General features: G+C 46.6%; 1 protein-coding gene across 1 annotated transcript; it reads right to left on the reverse strand.

Annotated features, from left to right (window-relative positions):
- Nucleotides 1-9,811: 9,811 nt before the first annotated feature.
- EIF1 (eukaryotic translation initiation factor 1) lies at nt 9,812-13,286 on the reverse strand. The gene is made up of 4 exons (XM_056863150.1): nt 13,184-13,286; nt 11,129-11,292; nt 10,795-10,896; nt 9,812-10,556 (listed from the first exon to the last, which is right to left on the reverse strand). Exons 1-4 carry the CDS (start codon nt 13,212-13,214, stop codon nt 10,512-10,514), a joined length of 342 nt encoding a protein of 113 aa, XP_056719128.1. The 5' UTR covers nt 13,215-13,286; the 3' UTR covers nt 9,812-10,511.
- Between the last annotated feature and the right edge of the window lie 7,396 nt (nt 13,287-20,682).

The following is a 20,682-nucleotide window of genomic DNA, read 5'->3' on the forward strand; positions in this document are numbered from 1 at the left end:
GACCTTCTGCATGCCAAGCAGAGGCTCTACCACTGAGCCACGGCCCCTCCCCAAAAAGCATAAAGTGGGTTTGGTGGCAGAGGGCAGAAGGAAGACTGGTTGATAATGGGCTTTTCTGCATTCTCATCTTCCTTGTTTGTAAGTTTCCATTTCTTTTGGGTAGGTCTGTTCTGCACATGTTTGGCTCCCTCTAGTGTTCGATTTGATATCACACCGGTTTATGGCCTGCGAATCTCCCTGCAGATTTAAGCAGCAGGTTTTTATGCTGGACATAAACCTGTGTGATATCGAATTGACCACTAAAGGGAACAAAATATGTGTGGAACAGACCTCACCCCAAAGTAACAGGAACTTACAAGCGAGGAAAATGAGAACGTGGAAAAGCCCAATGTCACTGGTCCAGGTCCAGAAGTCGTCGCTGAGCTGAGCTCTGCCCTATCAGAGTTCAACTACACCTAGGGTTGCGAGGTCCCTCTTCGCAACCGGCGGGAGATTTTGGGGTGGAGCCTGAAGAGGGCAGAGTTTGGGGAGGGGAGGGACTTCAATGCCATAGAGTTCAATTGCCAAAGCGGCCATTTTTCTCCAGGTGATCAGATCTCTATTGGCTGGAGATCAGTTGAATTAGCAGGAGATCTCCTGCTATTACCTGGCAGTTGGCAACCCTAACTACACCCCTGCTTTTCCAGTGGAGCAAAGGAGCTGCCATGTCAAGCAAAAATGTTTAGGCATGCTGCCATCTGGCCCACATTCCAGGGAGCATTGAGCCCAGACTGACAGAATTGCTAGCTGTTGTGTGCACAGCATCAGCAACAAAATTAAAAAAATTTTTTTGGGGGGGGAGTACTTCATCAGAACAAACTCTTCTTTAAAGAGCAAACTCCACAGACTTGAAAGTGCATAATCGTGTGCAAAATAGCTAGAAATCATCCGTGTCAATACACACACATCTTGATTTTCCTTGACCAGTGGTTTGGTGCCCTGGGGACGACTGTTTTATTTCCTTGCTTTTTGTGGACCACATTCTAAAACATTGTCTGGATTTCATGGAAGAGAGGGTATGAAAAGTCCTACCCCTTTACTTTCCCCACTGGGTTTTACTCATCACATTTTTGAAGTTTTCACTGCATCCACTTTAGGGATGCCAACCTCCAGGTGGGACCTGGGGATCCCCCAGAATTACAATTCATCTCCAGACTACAGAGATCAGTTCCCCTGGAGAAAATGGATGCTTTGGAGGGGGTACCCCACTGAAGTCCTTTCCCTTCCTAGGCTTCACCTTCCCAATCCCCAGGAGTTTCCCAACCTAGATCTGGCAACCATAACCCCCCATCCCCCACTGGTGGCCCTGACGCACCTGGCAACCCTAATCCACTTGCACTGCTGAAGTGAAAGTTTTCCAGCAGACACTTTAAAACTGATGCTGAAAAGTAGCTCGCCTTCTCAGCATGAGGCAGAAACTTCTAAGAAACCTCTTTGACTGTTAAGCATTAGTTCCACAGTGGTCTCAGGGACCAGATGGAAAGGGTGCCAGACCACAGTTGAAGAAACGACGGGGTTGGATCCAATCAGCTTTTCCACTGGTTAAAAATGTGAAGGACTTTGTGCTGTCTCTTAACCTCAGATGTCAGAGGGGGACAAGACTAGTGAGTCAGAGAGATAGACGGGACAAGACACTGGGGCATCCTTTCTCTACTGCTCTGAACTATCCCTTGGATGTGTAGATTGCTACTCTTAGGGAAAACGTCCTCCCTTCCTGCTTCTTCCTCAGCTCCTGGCACTTCTTCTCCATCTTGCCACCATGAGGGAAGGACGCAAGTCCTGGATCTCCCTCCATCCAGTTAGTTAGAATAGATAGGGAACTATATTTTACTCTATCCTATCCAGAAATGGATTTCCTACAATAAATGAAGTATATTAGTTAAACCAGTGGTTCCCAACCTTTTTTTGACCAGGGACCACTAGGACTTTTTTGTTCAGTGCAGGGACCCCAAGGTTCAAAATAAAAATTCCAAGAATTTGAAAATAAACTTTAATCATAACTGTTAGTTAAACATTAAGCTTAGAATAATATTTGAATATATATTTTTATAATAGAGAACTTTTAATTGAAAATATTAATTTATTATGGGTTTATAACTTTGTTTCGCGGACCTTAATTTAGTTCTCGCGGACCCCTGGGGGTCCATGGACCCTTGGTTGGGAACCAGTGAGTTAAACAGACAAAAGGCTGCTCGCAGTTTTGTTCCTGGCACACACAGAGGTTTGGATCACCTTCTCTGCGCACAATAGCCGTTGCGCACCCTGCTAATTTAACAAGGATTTGGGCATAACGATAGCCCTCATAATAAAACAAAAGGGTGGGATCCCCCTGTAACCACCAAAATGGTTATGATGGAGACTAATGAGACCTATATGGACAAAAACCATGTGGAATGGAGGCTGTAATAAAGAAGGGGAACTGGGTAAGATTGAGCGAAAAAGCTGGCTGCATCCAACCGACAGCCCAGGCTTTGAGTGTACGATGCGTATAAGAATTCCTTAAGCTCCAGGTGATGCAAACAGTACGTAAGGTGCACCCTCTTGTTTTCAAACAGCAGAACTGCAATCATTTCATTTATAAACCCGTTTGCACGCACTTTCCCATGTGTGCTTAAAATACGCTGGACTATTAGACTGGATTCCAGTATATACTTACGCATTGGTATTTTAACACTCAACCCTAAACCCACTTATTAGGAAGTAAATTATATTGAACTTCAACAGGGCTTGCTTCAGAATAAATATGCCCAAGACAAAACCCAATCATGAAGGTAGAAAGTCATCAGGGGGAACTGGAGCTACCTAATGCATTGTCTAGAAAGTTGAGCTCCTAGCTTACAGGAAACACATTCATATCCTTGATACTAACCCTCCAGTCTGATAGCAGCTGCAGGGAGCTAATTTCCCAAGCGCCATGGAGACCCAGTTCAGATCAGGACCACAGCCCTCTGCCCCCGGTACTATTTCTCTGATTTGAAGCGGTCCCAGGAAAGTGGGAAGTGTTATTTGCCCTGCCTACGGGGCCATTTTAGGCCAGGAAATGCTGCGTGGTGGCGGTGAAGCCCTTTCTCTTCATCCTAATACAAATTGGGCCCCTGTGCCAGTTGGGAAATTAGTCCTCTGCAGCTGCCTTCTGACTGCAGTGAGCAAAAGAGGTGTCACATCTAATATGAACCTAAGATCGCTGGCCAATGGAAGCTGAGGCAGACCTACGAAGGCCAGACTTCCATGGATATTCTTGAGGTTTTCTGCTTCTTGGTGACTGCTCCTGCTAGGGAGAATAAGGGTCTTGGCACAGGGGGCATTTAGGCTGAGAAGGTAAGAAAGGATTCCTTAGAAGGAAGACCCCCATGTCTCAGATGGCAGGGCAATATTCTGTTATGACACAGATAGCCCTCTGGGGTTGTGGGGGGACTCTTGGTCGTGGGACATTTAATCATTAGGAACGTAGGGAGATGGGCATGTGTGCACATGGGCGGTTTCAGCTGCATTGTGACTTGCATCCTGGAGCAAAGGCCGTGGACATCGTGCACTGTCTAGATAAGCTGGTAGGTAACGCAGGTCACCACCTACACTGGGAAGTTCAATCATAAGGTCCAGAAGGAAGTTTAGATTGCTAACCAGCAGGTTGAAGTCCAGAACCTCCCACACACTGGGGCCAGCTAGAAGGGAAGAACTTAGGAAACACTTGGATATCAACCCAATACTTATTGTTTGGGGGTGTAGCCTGAAGAGATCCAAGTTCCTCAAAATACAGCCAGGGAGAGCAAAAGCACTAAGGGACAAGAAGAAGAAGAGTTGGCTTTTATATGCCAACTTTCTCTACCTTTTAAGGAGAATCAAACTGGCTTACAATCACAATCCCTTCCTCTCCCCACAACAGGCATCTTGTGAGGTCGGTGGGGCTAAGAGAGTTCAGAGAGAACTGTGACTAGCCCAGGGTCACCCAGCAGGCTTCATGTGGAGGAGTGGGGAATTGAACCCGGTTCTCCAGATTAGAGCCTGCCACTCTTAACTACTACACCATGCTGGCTCTGGTAGATAGAAAACATCAGCACATTTGCAGAATATATCAGCACATTTGACATTTGCTGGGGATTATTAGGAAAGGGGCCCTGACCTGGATGGCCCAGGCTAGCCTGATCTCATCAGATCTCAGAAGCTAAGCAGGGTCACCTCTGGTTAGTATTTGGATGGGAGACCACCAAGGAAGTCCAGGGTTGCTATACAGAGGAAGGCACTGGCAAACCACCTCAGTCTCTGGCCATGAAAACCCCAAAAAGGGGTCGCCCTAAGTTGGCTGTGACTTGACAGCACTTTACACACACACATTAGGAAAGGGAGAGAGCCAGTGTGGGGCAGTGGTTAACAGCGGCAGACTCTAATCTGGAGAACCGGGTTCGATTCCCCACTCCTTCACATGAAGCCTGCTGTGTTACCTTGGGCCTGTCATAGGTCTCTCTGAACTCTCGGTCCACATGGAGGCAGGCAATGGCAAAACCACCTCCGATCTCTTGTCTTGACAACCCTATGGGGTTTCCATAAGTCATCTGTGACTTCACGGCACCTTACATACACATTAGGAAAGGGATTGAAAACAAGATAGCTAGGCACTTGTCTAGATCGATGGGGTGTTGGGTATTACAATGTTGTGTACAGTTCTGGTGGCCCTATCTCAAAAAGGCTATTGTAGGACGCAAAGTGGTAACACAAAGTGCCAGCGTGGTGTAGCGGTTAAGAGCGGTGGTTTGGAGCGGTGGAGTCTGATCTGGAGAACCGGGTTTGATTCCCCACTCCCCCACATGAGCGGCGCAGGCTAATCTGGTGAACTGGGTTTGTTTCCCCACTCCTGCACACGAAGCCAGCTGGGTGACCTTGGGCAAGTCACAGCTCTGTTAGAGCTCTCTCAGCCTCACCTACCTCACAGGGTGTCTATTGTGGGGAGGGGGAGGTGATTGTAAGCTGGTTTGAGTCTCCCTTAAGTGGTAGAGAAAGTTGGCTTACAAAAACCAACTCTTCTTCTTCTCTTCTTCTTAAGGAGCTGGAGGTTTTCCCCTAGGCCAGAAAGTTTGGGACTTTTTAGTTTCAGAATCCTGACACAGTATGATGGGCACAGCCACAAAATGGCTTACCTTCAGTCATACAGTGGAGAGCCTTCTTCCATGGTAGCAGCTGCTGCCAAGCAACGTTTTTTGAAATTCTGCACAGCCATTCAAACCTCCAGAGGACAATCAGAAGTCTTGCTGGGCGAAAGCCCTACCTGGCCCCACACCCTTTCTAAAAACGCTTGGCAAGGTGCCAGGAAAGGTGTTGGAGGGCACCACATTGGGAACCCCTGGTTTAGAAAAAAGACAATGGGGGGCATGACAGAAGTTTACAAAAGCATGCATGGGGAGAGAAAGTGGATAGTGAGATCTTTTTCTCCCCCCCCCCATAAAACCAGACCTCAGGGGAACATGAAGGTGATGGGCAGTAGGATCAGAACAGAGAAAAGGGAGTCCATCTTCATTAAGTAATTCAGTTTTACAATTCACTACCAGTAGATATGGTCACTAATTCAGTTGGCTTTAAAAGGAGACTGACTATACAAATTAACTTGTAAGTCCATCAATGGGTATGGATGCAATGAGCCAATCGAATTCCCACGGCGAGAGGCAGTTACCCCCTGAATACCAGTGATGTGGGAGGGGCAGCAGCAGGGGAAATCTTTGGCCTTACAGGCTTTCTGGGGAACTTGGTGGGATGTGGGAAAACAAGGAAAGTGAACTAGATGGACCACTGACTTGATTCTTACGTGCATTATCAGTTTGGCTTTCATTTATTTCTTCCTTCCAGGTAGCTAGCTCTTAAAAAAAAAAAATGCACAGCACCTGTGAGAATCCTGCCCAGGGTGGAGTAATTTTGTTGGTGCCACGTAAATATTTTGCTTGTCAACTACTGTAGTTTTTCACCGCCACTGATTTTGCTGCCTTTTTTGGGGGGAAAGAGTCTTTCAAAAGGAAGATTGTCATCATCCTTTAGAAATTTAGAATTTGAGGATGAAGCAAACATTCGGTTTAAAAAATGAAGAATGAACAATGCTGAAAGTCTGTGACAAAGGTCCTGTTTAAAAAAAAAACCAACTCCTTTTTTTAAAAACATATGAATTGAAGCCCCATTCTTGGTGTGAAGTTTGGGAAACAAAAACAGTAAACATTTTCATATGTGCATGGCAAACGTTGCCCTCAAATATGAAAATTCAACCATTTGTATAAATGGATCTTTTAGAAAGTGATACCAACAATCTCTTATGGCCATAAACTATCAGTTTGCCAATATTTCTTTCCTAAAGACAACAATTTATCAAACTGATAAGCATGAAAACCCACTCCACTACTGAGAGATCAAATTCAATATCTGGGAGTGTTTGTAGCTATCATATCAGAACCCAAGAGGCTTTCAGATGTTCCCAGCAAATAAAAGAAAGACTAATAAATGAGAAAGATTATCATGGCACTGGGCTTCATATTACCCTGTTAAGACAAATTAACAAGCAGTCAATCACAAAAGAGTCACATACACAGGACAGCCTTTTGACAAAGTGCTGCTTTAGCACCTCTTATGAAATGGGGATGGCAGTCCATTTAAAAATCAATTTCAACCTTGTGCTATTTTATTGCTAACCTTTTGCAGGGGCATACTGGTCAAATATTTGGATAGGATAAGGCACCTCTGTTCTAGTAATTCATAAGATGATGCATGCATGCCTTTTAGGCACTGACACAAATTGGCATTTGGTATTCTATCAGCATTTGCATGAACAAAACAGGATGTTGTATTACGTGGCAATAGCTCACCACAATTCATGAAGTAGCAGTGTTTTCACCAACAGTATACTAGGTTATTCAGAAGTCAGCAGAGAAGTACAAGTCTTTGCCAAAGACAATTGACACACAACAGTTAAATTCTTCACACAACGCATACCGGTAGTTAAATTGTGGAGTTTCCTGCCTCAGGATGTGGTGATGGCTGCCAACTTGGAAGACTTTAAGAGGGGAGTGAACATGTTCATGGAGGAAAGGGCTATTCATGGCTACTAGTCATGATGCACACCTATTCTCTCCGGGATCAGAGAAGCATGCCTATTATATTAGGCGCTTTGGAACACAGGCAGGATGGTACTGCTGCAGTCGTCTTGTTTGTGGCTTCCCAGAGGCACCTGGTTGGCCGCTGTGTGAATAGCCTGCTGGACTTGATGGCCCTTGGTCTGATCCAGCAGGGCCTTTCTTATGTTCTTATGTACACAAAGGTCTTGACAAAGTAGATTTTCTACCAACTTAATCCATATCATACTCCAGGGGTCCCCAGTGTGGTGCCCGTGTGTGCCACGGCACCCGTTGACACCTTTTCTGGCACCTACCAAGTGTTTTTAGTAAGTGGGTGAAGCTAGGGAGGGCTTTTACCCAGCAAGGCTTCTGATTGGCTATGTAGATTTTAAATGTTGCTTTGGCTGCAGCTGCCACCACAGCACTGTGGTGAAATTAAGCTGTGGCGACGATTTTGTGGCTGGCTCCGCCTCTTGTGGCAGTAATTTTGTTGCTGCACCCACCATGCCATGTCAGAATTCCAAATGTGCCTGCAGACTCAAAAAGATTAGGGATCCCTGCCATACTCTTATTTCGCTCCTGACCCACAACACTAGCACTCCAGAAGTACTACAGCCACATATACAAAAGTAATTTATGGAATATTAGTTATTCCAAGACATTATAAAAGAAGTTTCCATACCAAATGCCAGCTTCATCTTCCTTATTACCGAGTACTCACACTTCCCACGTTATGATAGTAAAATAGCAAATAGTAAGATGCTGCGCTAACCAACAAGGGGTTTTGGGCCAGCACTGAAATGCCAGATTATTTCCAAGGATTTGAAAAAGATCCACTTAGGTAAAGGGAAACACTAAAAAAAAAATCGTTCCCATTTTACAAGTATTACTTTGAGCATATGGCACAACTGTTCCTGTAGATTATCTCCCTTTCTCTTACTGGAGGCATAAGGCAATTTTTCCAGTGTCCAAAGCATAGCCAAGAGGTACATTATGGCCCCAAAATAAGCATTTCTTTGAAGTCGTTTGAAACCCTTTAATTGGTCAACAGCTTTAGAGTTTAAGAAACCTGCCAACGTGTCCATGTCAAACCTACACTAGACAGTTTTATACCAATTTCACTACCATACTTCCTCTACCCCGCCCCTGCAATAGTATGGAAATCAGGTTGAGTCAAGCCACCTCTCAGAATAATTACTAAAGATTACTGTGAGGAATTACTAGTTTAAAATCTGTGGCACAAGTAGTCTTTATTGATGGTAAGGTTTTAATTAGTTCTCAAAGCTTTTGCTTCATGTGCCTTCCTTTTTGGAAATTTGAAAAGATAGTAGGCAACATATACATGCCCTCATCCCATGGCTGATAAATGCATTATATTCTATGCATTCTCCAACCAGGAAAGATATCCACACACACCCTGCAGTAAGAACAAAACTGGGTGTTTCTGCCTCAATTAATAGAAGGCTGCTCTAAGTACAGTTGGCACTTCCAACTTTATAGAAATAAACACATTTTTCAAGTTTAATGCATTTTTGCGGCAAATGATAAAAAAAATCTAAAGGACCATTCAGGATGATTAAAATTTATATAACACATACTGCAATTGGAGAACCATCTGGTATTTTTAGTGCCAACTTCCGTTTATGGGGCTGTTTTGTTATTGGAATCTGTTTTAGTGGCAGTATCTTTTATTGTATTTATCATATTGTGAGCTGCCGAGCCTGGCTTTATCAGTATATGTTTGAATAAATAACCCTTTCTAGATAATTTAGCAATGTGGACCATCCAGGCTAGCCTGTTGCCACAAAGGTTTCTGCCTCGGCAAAGGATCCAGTCTTTACTTTGATACCTTCAAATATATGCTTTTGCCTTCTGGTGTTTGAATGTAGGCAGCCTGGTACACAACAAGCAGGAATATTTCCCCAAACTTGTTTTACAAACCACCAAGGTCATCTTCACAATTATGATGCAACTACTAGGTCAACCAGCTAATCCTGACACTGGGAGAAGAGACACCATGGTGGAGCAGTATTATGGAGTACTGTTCCGGGTGCTTTTAAACAACGGTTATTTCTTGCCTTCCAACACAGTTCTAAGATTTGCAGATGGAGAGCGCTATGTGTTACTAATTAATGTATGGCATCTGCTGCTAAAGGATGGTATGGCTACTAGTCTAGTCAAAAGATGACTAACTTCAGACAATAGGTCCATCAATGACTGCTAGTCACAATAAGAAACTGGAACTTCCATGCTCAGATGCCATAACCCTCCGTATCGCAGGGCTGGGAGCAGCAGAGAATCTCCAACCTCTTTAGCCTGGCTGTAGGACTAACGGGCTTCCAGGATTGGTTGACCGACATGAGGTAGGATAGTGAGCAGTAGATGTACACTTAAGCATTTTTTTAAAATTCATGCCTCCTTCCAGATAAGCACTTTATGTACATCTGGTACACTAATAATGTTAACACAGGTGTCAAAGGTGAAATAAAGTAGCTATGTGAAAATATTTGCTTGAAGAATATCTTTTAAAAGCACAGGCAATCTTGATGCCCTCAGCTAACAGAACATCCTTTAGCAAATAAGTTGGGAGGTACCTCCCCACTCATGAACTGCTACCTGAGCTGACCAAAGAACTATAAAGCTAAAAGTACCCCTTCAAACATGTGACTGAAAGCACAAGCCAAGAGTTTCTGAAAACCATTTTTATTTAAATAAATGTTTAAATACATTACACAGAACATCAGGATTCAAACCAAGAACTGTTGCTTCACAGCATTGTTAGTTGCCGAAGTAGCACTCTGTGGTGACACACTAGTTTAAACCATCTCCCTCATCTCAACTCCAAGCCACAGACCCCCAAGCCTGCTAACTGCTGTGTCTTTGGGTTTGGTCACTTCAGTGCCCGTCTCTCCATAAAGGGGGTTTTGGTTTCCGCATCCCCAATGACTTCTCCGGCTATAAGGTGGTATAATTCAGACCCAAGCCCTGGTCTCTGCCATTAAGTGTCACAGTTCACCAAGGACAATGACAGGAATCTCTAGGTATTGGCCACAGTTGCTATGAAATAAGGTGGGGCATGAACATTGGGGGCAGCTCCTGACACAGCCAGAACATCCATTGCCTTACTGGGAATTTGTCATGTAGAATAAGCTTCTGGCTTGACACCAGCACAATGGGGTCTTGTTTAAATGAGGGACAGCAAGACGAGACAACATGGGCTCTTGTCAGTTTATTACATTGCTGAGTTACACTAGTCCACACTAAAAAGGGAACCTGATGTGATTACATTATGCAAGCTGGCTTGTTTTTAAACTAGTGACATGGGAAACAGAAGTTTCTCATCGCAGGGAAGCCTTCTCCCTTGAGGCTTCAGTGACCCACTGGTACTTAAAACCCATGGACCTTCAGCTGGTCGTCTTTAGCCAGTCCAATCTGTTAAAAAAAGAAGAAGAATGGGGGTTTCACAAAACAAATCCAAGAACACAGAATGGGCACCATGCTAAGGGCCTTAAGCATTCATCACCGATGGTGACCAAGTATCTTATCTTTAGCCTTACAGAAATGCAAGTGACTATAATTTGATGTCTTTTATCCAAGATCCCCCCCCTTTTTGAAATACAAAGAAAACAGCACTGATTTAAAAGAACTGGGGCTTTAAAATGATCCTTACCTCAACGAGGAACTGGCATATGTTCTTCCGCTGGTCCCCCTGAAGCTGAATCACTTCTCCATACTCTGGGTGCTCAATCACAGTACCATTACAGGCAAACTTCTACAGGGATAAAAAGGACATGAGCTTGTCAGCTTCAAGGATCTGCAACCATCTCAAGATCAAAAGACTGGCTAAGCTGCCTTTCCAGAAACATGCTGCTCACTAGCCCCCACGGCACAGACAGCCAAGGAAAGAGCACATTTGTGCTACACGCTACCGGCCGCTCTCCATGCCAGCTTTCACCCTCTCTAGGGTAAGACGCAAGCCCACTGCCTTTCTCCATTCCGCTCACCTTCTTGAAGGCCTTCACCAGTTTCTTTTTATCATAATCATCGGCAATGCCCTGGACAGTGGTGAGGGTTTTTCTGCCGTTCCTCTGCTGGATCCTTATATGGATGTAGTCCTCAGTCCCAGCAGGAAGTAAGTCATCACCCTTACTTGCATCAGCAAAGGGGTCTGAGAAGAGCAAGGAAGAATATTAAGTGACGGAACTCAACTCTGAAAGAAATGGCATCCTGCACTACTACCTCTCTCCTGCTGGTGGAACAGTAGGCAGATCTCATCCTTCATCACACAAACAAACAGGTCTTACCCTTACAGGGGAGAGGATGCTGCATGCTAACTTTCCAATGAAAACTTACGCAGTGTTTTTTATGCTCTTGCAAGTCTAACCTATCCCACCCTAGGGTTGCCAACCTCCGGGTGGGGACTAAAGATATCCCAGAATTACAACAGATCTCCAGACTACATAAATTGCTTATTTATTTACTATTCATAACAGCCAGTGTAGTGATTAAAGCGACAAACTTGGACTTGGGAAACTCAGGTTCAAATCCCCACGCGAGCCATGGAAGCTTGCTGGATGACCTTGGGCCAGTGACACACATTCTAGCCCGGCTAGTATTTGGATGGGAGACATCCAGGGAACACCAGCGTCCTGACACGGAAGCAGGCAATGGCAAACTATCGCTGATTGTCTCTTTCCTTGAAAACCCCATCCGGTCACCGTAAGTTAGCTGTGACTTGACAGCAAAAAACAAAATTATTTGAAGCATTTATTCCACTGCTGTGGGAGGTGAACTGCACAGCACTATACCTCACCAAATTCCTGCTCCTCCCTAACCTCCTCTCCCAGGCTCCACGTTCAAACCGTTTTGAGAGCCGGTGTGGTGTAGTGGTTAAGAGTGGAGGTTCGGAGCGGTGGAGGCTAATCTGGTGAACTGAGTTCGATTCCCCACTCCTCCACATGAAGCCAGCTGGGTGACCTTGGGTTAGCCACAGCTCCCTTCCAGTTCTCCCAGCCCCACCTGCCTCACAAGGTGTCTGCTGCGGGGAGGGAAGGTGATTGTATGCCGGTTTGAGTCTTCCTTAAGCGGTAGAGAAAATCTGCATGTAAAAACCAACTCCTCCTCTTCTTGGTTTTTCTGAACCCAGAGCTGGCAACCCTGCCCCATTTGTGTGCGTGCGAAGCACCGCCAAGTCAGCACCTGCTGTACACCAGATGAAGCCCAGCCCTTCCTCCCAACGAGGCTAAAAAAGGAGCCCTCCACCCACCCAAAAATGGACCCCTAACCCACTCGAGCTCCGCTCGGCTCTCCCGCTCTCCTCTCGGGCCAGGCCCAGAACCCGCGATTTCTTCATCGGCCCCCACGTGACTATCAGCAGCCCGCCCTCTCCCTGTCCCAAAGCCACTCCTGTTCTCGGGCTGACGCAACAACCAGGAATTAGCAACTGCGTCACCGGGAGGGGAAGTGAAACGGGGGGGAAGAAAAGGGAGTTGGGGGGGGTTGGAGAGAAAGGCGGCCGAGGCCCTGTCGCCCATGCCGGGGCTCGCTAAGTTCCCTGCACCGGCCGCGCAAAAGCCCGATTGCGATCTGCAAGACGGACTTTTGCCTGTTTGGCCCTTCCTGATATCCGTCCACCGCCTCTACTTCCACCCCCTCCCCCAAATTCCGCGCCTCCGTTTACATGCCTCTCTACTGCAACCCCCGCGCTCTGAATAAGCCCCCCCTGCATTTTTAGTATTTGCACCGAACCCCTATTGCCTCCCCGTCCTGGCAACCTCTCGTCCTCCTCCCCCCCCCACTAGCAATGGCTTCCCCTCCCTTCAGAAAAGCCCCCCCGCAGGAAATTAGGCCCCGCCTCCTCGGAATTCTCAGCCCTCCTTAGGTTCCACTAAGCCCCGCCCCTCGCTCGACGTTCGAAGGCCAACGCCCGCCTTGGCCCCTCCCCCTTCCTCATCCCCCCCGCTTCTTCCCCCCCTCCCAGCGCCATCTTTGGCCTAATTCTCGCCTTCCCGCCCGCCTTTTTCCGAACGGGGCCGCCCCCCCCCCGGCCCGCTCCTCACCGAAGGAGTGGAGGTTCTGGATAGCGGACATACGACGCGTTTCGCTTCCCTTTTTCCCGTGTCGGAGGCGGCAGCAGGGGCGGCGGCGGCGGCGAGGACGACGGTGAAAAGAGCTCGTCAGCCTCTGAGAGGACGCCCAAAAAAGGAAAAGACGGCAGGAAAGGCGGGGCCAAACGGCCGGCGGTTTATATAGCAGGGCCGCTTTTATGACGTCAACGCGCACTGGGAGGCAAGAGAAGGGATTGGCCAGGGCTAAAGAAGAGGCGGGGAAGGACGGTGACGGAGGGGGCGGGGCGAAAGGACTGCGGCTGTGCGTCACTCGCGCTCCCCCTTACCCCCGTTTTTAAGCCAACCGACGCGCCTGCGTAGTTTTGTGATGCGGGCAAGCGAGGGGTGACCTTGTGACTTGGTCACGCTTAAGAAGCTGAAGAAGGGGATTGGCGGTAAGGAAAAGGGAGGCGGGGCAAAGCAGCGACGTGCCTCTTTTTCTCCTGTTCCTGTCTCCCTATTCGCTGCTGATGCCGTATCTCGTCCTGCAGCACCAGGGGGCGCCTGCGCACTTCGTGATAGAGAACTAGGAGGGGAACGGGGAGGAAATGGCGCATGCGTATTAACGAGGAGGCGTGTAAAATGCGGATGGGGCGGGTTAGCGTGTGCATACGTGTTACACGGGTTGGGGAGAGTCAAGCGTTTAAAAAACGTGACCTGTAAAAATTCCCACTCAAAAGCGTGAAACTCATTCAGCGGCCAGAGGAATGCACTTTGTACGTGGCCAGAGGCATCTCTCTTATTAACTTTTTTTCTTTGGGTATATGAGACCCAAAAAATGCATGTAAGCCGCTTTGACACTACATCATTGGCAGAAAATAGTGAAGATTTGAAACAACCACTGCTGAAAGTTAAAAGAGAAAGTGCCAAAGCAGGGCTACAGCTGAACATCAAGAAAACAAAAGTAATGACTACAGGAGAATTACACAACTTTAAGACTGACAATGAGGAAATTGAAATTGTTCAAGACTTTCTATTCCTTGGCTCCACCATCAATCAAAAGGGAGACTGCAGCCAAGAAACAAGAAGGAGATTGAGACTGGGAAGGGCAGCCATGAAGGAGCTAGAAAAGATTTTAAAGTGTAAGGATGTGTCACTGGCCACCAAGACTAGATAAATTCATGCCATCGTATTCCCTATTACTATGTATGGGTGTGAGAGCTGGACAGTGAAGAAAGCTGATAGGAAGAAAACAGATTCCTTTGAAATGTGGTGTTGGAGGAGAGTGCTACGGATACCGTGGACTGCCAAAAAAACAAATCAGTGGGTTATAGATCAAATCAAACCTGAACTGACCCTAGAAGCTAAAATGACTAAACTGAGGCTATCGTATTTTGGACACGTCATGAGACGACAAGAGTCACTGGAAAAGACAGTCATGCTAGGAAAAGTTGAGGGCAGCAGGAAAAGAGGAAGACTCAACAAGAGATGGATTGACTCAATAAAGGAAGCCACAGCCTTCAATTTGCAAGATCTGAGCAAGGCTGTCAAAGACAGGACATTTTGGAGGACTTTCATTCATAGGGTCACCATGAGTCAGAAGCGACTTGACGGCACTTAACACACACACAAGCCGCTTTGGGTCTGTCTACATTGGGGAGAAATGGCGGGGTACAAATGAATTATTAATGTTACTGCCTTGTATCCCTCAGAGTTGGGGTTGCCAGCTCCCTCTTCGCCGGCGGGAGGTTTTTTTTTTGGGGGGGGGGGTGGAGCCTGAGGAGGGCAGGGTTTGGGGAAGGGAGGGACATACAGTCCAACTGCCAAAGTGGTCATTTTCTCCAGGTGAACTGATCTGTATTGGCTGGAGATCAGTTGTAATACCTTGAGATGTCCAGCTAGTACCTGGAGGTTGGCAACCCTAATCCGAGTCACGGTTATTTTTATAGCCGCTGTGACAGCCAGATAGATTTCCCCTGAATATGGAAGATCCATTTAAGCAGTCTGATTTAATAAGTTTGTAATAATCTCTTTTCCTTTCTGTAAATGTATTGACAGTGTATTAGGACAGCAAGGGATTAGCTTGTTGCTGGGCAGGATAACTCTATGTGTGTGTGTTGAGTTACCAGGGGAAGAATGTCTGCCTGGATACTAGCTAGCTGTGTGTGTGTGCTAAGTTAGTAGGGTAAATGCCAGGGGAACGTTACTGTGAACAAGAACTGGAACTGGAAATAACTGGCTGAGCTCTAGAGGCTCCAGTCTTTGTAAACAACCTGATAGGCGTGGAATGTTGACATGTCCTCTCAAGGCATCGATTTTGGTTAAAAGTGTGCGCCCCAGTATAATCGGGGCCCAGTTATTTTGCTTGCTAGAGCGACTGGGTGTCCAGCTGGAATAAACTGTTTTTCTTGATAACGATCTCAGGGCTCTCTCTTTCCCCCACGAACCCCCGTTTACCACATCACCGCAAAGCAGACAAGTGAACCTATTTGAGATCGTGCATATAATGACGTGCGTTTTGCGCACAAAAGCTTATGGCAAGATAAATTTTGTAAGCCTTTAAGGTACCACTGATCCCCTTTCATATCACTGCATCCTTATGCAGGGGGAAAATTGAAGAAGAAGAAGAGTTGGTTTTTATATGCTGACTTTCTCTACCTCTTAAGGGAGACTCAAACCAGCTTACAATCACCTTCCCCTCCCTCCCCACAACAGACACCCTGTGAGGTAAGTGGAGCAGAGAGAGCTCTAAAAGAACTGTGACTAGCCCAAGGTGACACTCAACTAGCTTTGTGTGTAGGAGTAGGGAAACAAATCCAGTTCACCAGATTAGCCTCCGCCGCTCATGTGGAGGAGTGGGGAATCAAACCCGGTTCTCCAGATCAGAGTCCACCGCTCTTAACCACTACACCACACTGGCTCACACTTGCTGAATTTCTACCTGCCGTGGAGATTTTATGGGGTGGGGGGAGGGGAACCTGAACTTCCATTCTGACTCCATAATGTCCCATTTCTTTCCATTAATATGCTTTTGGTGGTAATTTAATAATAATCATAATGCCCCCCGGGGTACACTCCAGGAATGTTTCTCTGGGCAAGGAGAACTGCAGGAGAACAGTCCGAATCTAACCAGTCCTTAATGATATTATGTCACATGGGTCCTCAAAATGTGATTCGGAAATAGAAGTATCTTAACCTGTTCCTTCATCCTTTTAATCCAATCAGCTTCTTGGCAGTTTGTGTTGGTTGTGCTCGTCAAACCAACATTGGCCTCAATCTTGCATCAAAGCTTTTGTGAGCCTGATCTGTCCTGCTTCCGGGACTGAAGACAATCTGGAAACGATGTCACAAGTAAAGGCCCTGCCAATGAATTTATTCATTGCAGATCAGACTACGTATGGTATGGTCCAAAATGTGTTTCCCTACTTTTCAGACGCAATATGCATGCGTGGAAGAAGAAGAGTTGGTTTTTATATGCTGACTTCCTCCACCTAGGATTGCCAGGTTGCTTAGATTGGTGGGCAATTGCCTGCCAATCCAGTGCCCGGCTTGGAAGCAGGGATTGTGTGCATGCATGGCTGCGCCAACAAGATTGCATCACTTCGGGTTTACACCCAGAAGCACCACATTGCAACGGGCGTTTTACCACTCAAACTCCCAGTTTGAGCGGTTAAAGGCCCGTTGCTATGCGGCACTTCCAGGTGTAAATGAGAAGTGATGCAACCGTGTTCCCATGAATGCACACATGTACACAATCCATGCCTAAACTCCAAAAACCTACCACCGGAGCGGAGGCAACCCTATTTCCACCACTTAAGGAAGAATCAAACCGGCTTACCATTACCTTTCCCACAGCAGACACCCTGTGAAGTAGGTGGGGCTGAGTGCTGTGACTAGCCCAAGGTCACCCAGCTGGCTTCATGTGAAGGAGTGGGGAAACCAACCCGTTTCACCAGATTAGCCTCCGCCACTCATGTGGAGGTGTGGAGAATCAAACCTGGTTCTCCAGATCAGAGTCCACCACTCCCAACCACTGCTCTTAACCATTACACCATGCTGGCTCTCCAAGCTTTGAAGGTGTCTGTGGAATTTGAGCCCTCTTTCCAAATCAAGTCCCAGATTGGGTCGTTCAGTAGATGACACCACACCGGGGTGTCAAGGCCTTACGTATTTGTGGGTATATTTATTAGATCTCTAATATACCCATTAGGTTTAATACAAATGCCCTGGTCGAAGAATTTCAGAACCGAATCAAAGGGAGTTTGTATGTTTGTCAGTATCGCCAGGTATTTGGGGGAGGGGTCCAGTTCTTCCTGCTGTAACCCCCCCCCCTTTCCTCTGCCCCTCTAACAGTCCTTGGGCTTCATGCATGCCGTATTCTAGGGAGGCCCAAACCTTTTGAGCCAGTGAGCATTTCTGGAATCTTGAGAACAGTTTCTGGATTCCACCATGGACTGGAGAGGGCATAGCCAACTCCAGAATGGCTGCCACGGGGGGCTGGGGCAATGCCTAGAGCAGTGATGGCGAACCTTTTAGAGACCGAGTGCCCAAACGGCAACCCAAAACCCACTTACGGTCTTTATCGCAAAGTGCCAACACGGCAATTTAACCTGAATACTGAGGTTTTAGTTTAGAAAAAACAACACATACATTATTAACATCTTTTGCCTTAAAAGAAAAACACAATAACAGAGCTTTCAATGATACAAACATTGTTTCATTTTTATTGAAAGGTAAAAGTTTGCATTTGGCATGCTTTTGAACAATTAATGTTTGTTCAAAGCCCCTAAGCTGGGCGGCGGGGAGTCCAGGGAAGGCAGACACGACGGCTGCTCAGCTTACCCGCTCGTGCCCACAGAAAGGGCTCGGCATGCCAAGTCCGGCACGTGTGCCATAGGTTCGCCAACACGGGCCTAGAGGTACCCTATGTCACTTCTGTGTTTGTTTTTTACTGGAAGTGATATGACGCCGGAGCCAGTGTTGAGTTCCTCGAATGGCAATGAGAGCAGGGGATTGAGAGCCAGCGTGGTGCAGTGGTTAAGAGCGATGGTTTGGAGCAGTGGGCTCTAATCTGGAGAGCTGGGTTTGATTCCCCACTCCTCCGCGTGAACAGCAGACTCTAATCTGGTGAACTGGATTGGTTTCCAATGGAAACAGGAGTGAGGGATTGAGAGCCAGCGTGGTGTAGTGGTTGAGAGCGCTGGTTTGGAGTAGCGGACTCAGATCTGGAGAACCGGGTTTGATTCCCCACTCCTACACATGAAGCCAGCTGGGTGACCTTGGGCTAGTCACAGTTCTCTTAGAGCTCTCTCAGCCCCACTTACCTCACATGGTGTCTGTTGTGGGGAAGGGAAGGTGATTGTAAGCCGGTTTGATTCTTCCTTAAGTGGTAGAGAAAGTCGGCAACGCTTCTCCTTCTCCCCTACCAGGGGCTTGGCAGCCCTGCTTCCTCTGGAGAAAATGGCTGCTTTGCAAGGCGGTTCCGTGGCATTATACTCTGTTGAGGGAGCTCGTTTCCACAAGCCCTGCCTTCCTCAGGCACCACCTGCAGATTTTCAGGAATTGCCCAGCTTGGAGTTGGCAATCCTATCTGGGCCAGTTGAGCTGGATTTGGCCCTGGGGCGACTAGTTGTCTGACCTGAACAGAATAGTAATGTAGGGTAGCAGCAGTTTTATGCCCCCAGGTAGAACTAGACAGTACCTGCCAAAACCTGATTTTTGTTTTTCGTGCAGTGCAAAGCACATAAACAAGCCTTCAGCGAGGTGCTGTCGGTTAACCTTGCTGCGCCGGATTATCTATAAGCCACTCCGCAGAGCAATGTGACCCAGTCGTTTTCTGTAGGGATGGATTAACTCTTTCTCGCCATCATGGCTTGGTGGGGGGTCTGGTGCTTGTTTTGCCAAGGTGTGCAAACCTGGTTAATTTGTGCAAAAGACGGGAAGTGCTACCTGTCTCTGAATCATCCCCTGTGGGAATGCAAGCTTGCAGGTTTGTCACACTTGTGGCCATATTCCCTGCCTTACTGCACCTGGAGGAATGAGCGAGACATTCATTAAGCGAGAGAGGAAGTGGGTGCTGCTGTAAACAAATTAAACTGAGGATAATGGGGGAGAAGGAGTTCCTGCAAGGTTAGACTGATCAACCTCTTTGGATACAGCAAGGAGCTTTCTTGCATGGCTGTTTCTGCCTCTCTGCAGTTTGGTTCACGAATTGTTGCACCTTTTCTGTAGGGCCCTTCTTGTCTGCTTGTGGTCAAGCGAGAGCCGGCGGGCTGTAGTGGTTAAGAGTGGTGGACTCTGATCTGGAGAGCTGGGTTTGATTCGCCACTCTTTCACATGAGTGGCGGATGCTAATCTGATGAACTGGAGCTGCCTAATGGCAACTCCACCCCCCCAGAACGCCCTGAGAACGCCTCCTGGGACACCGGCACGGGGACATACGCCAAGAGAACACTGGTGGGAGGCCTCGCTGGCACCCGAGCCCCGTGCTGTCACCACGGTCCAGAGGGGCTGATGTAAGTGGCACTATGTTTGCACGGCGCCACTGGCACGGACGCAGGCATAGGGGTCACGCCAGCTCCTAAGAGCATTCAGCACCCCCCTTCAGGAATGCACTGTTTATTTCATATTTCTGAAATCCTAGTCCGATTATGTTGCTTATTAGATGTCACATCCTATTGATTGCATTGACTTACTTTGTGCAATCCGCCTTGCGTCTCAGTGAGAAAGGCAGACTATAAATAAACAAAACCGATAAACACGGGAACAAAGAAAGCAGCAGTCCTTTTCAAATACTATCTTTCCAAATCACATCAGGGTATTAATCAATACGGGTGCCGATTATCTCAACAAAACCAGTATGAATTAGAGGTGTACACATATTTTTTTTTGTTTTCATTCAACCTTTGCTTTAGAAAACTTGATTCATATTACTGTAATCAACACTCAAAAATATTACTTTTGGTTTTCATTTCTTTTTAAAAATTTTATTAATAATTTTTAGGATACAGAAATAAAAAGGGAATATTGGGGAAGGGAAAAGGGGGGAAGTATTCAAGTCATATAGATATTCCATTTTACAAGAAGTCCATTTAATTCATAATACATCCAATCCCATATTTACTCATGTAATAAACATTAATCAAACCTACAATAATATTTACTGGTGATGCATATTATTTTCAACATCTAGTTAACTCTTTTCTCATTCTTATGTATCTACTAAGAGCAATTAATTGATCTTAATCTTTTAGACAACTTCCGTGTTTATCGTAAAAGAATTGCCATTTGTGCCAGAAATCGTCTAGTGGTTGTTTGTTTATTAATGGTTTTCATTTCCATTGGTTTCAGTGGACACATTTCTATCCTCCCCTCTCTCCCTTTCCCCCTCCCTTCCCCCCAACCTCCCTCCCTCACCTTCCCCCCCACTCCTGCTCAACTGGATGAAATTCTCTGGGATTATCCTTTTCTCTCAAGAGATCCTTTGTGGCAAATTTCAGACAGATAGGAGA

This window comes from Euleptes europaea, chromosome 18 (genome assembly GCF_029931775.1).
Source record: "Euleptes europaea isolate rEulEur1 chromosome 18, rEulEur1.hap1, whole genome shotgun sequence".
NCBI lineage: Eukaryota > Metazoa > Chordata > Lepidosauria > Squamata > Sphaerodactylidae > Euleptes > Euleptes europaea.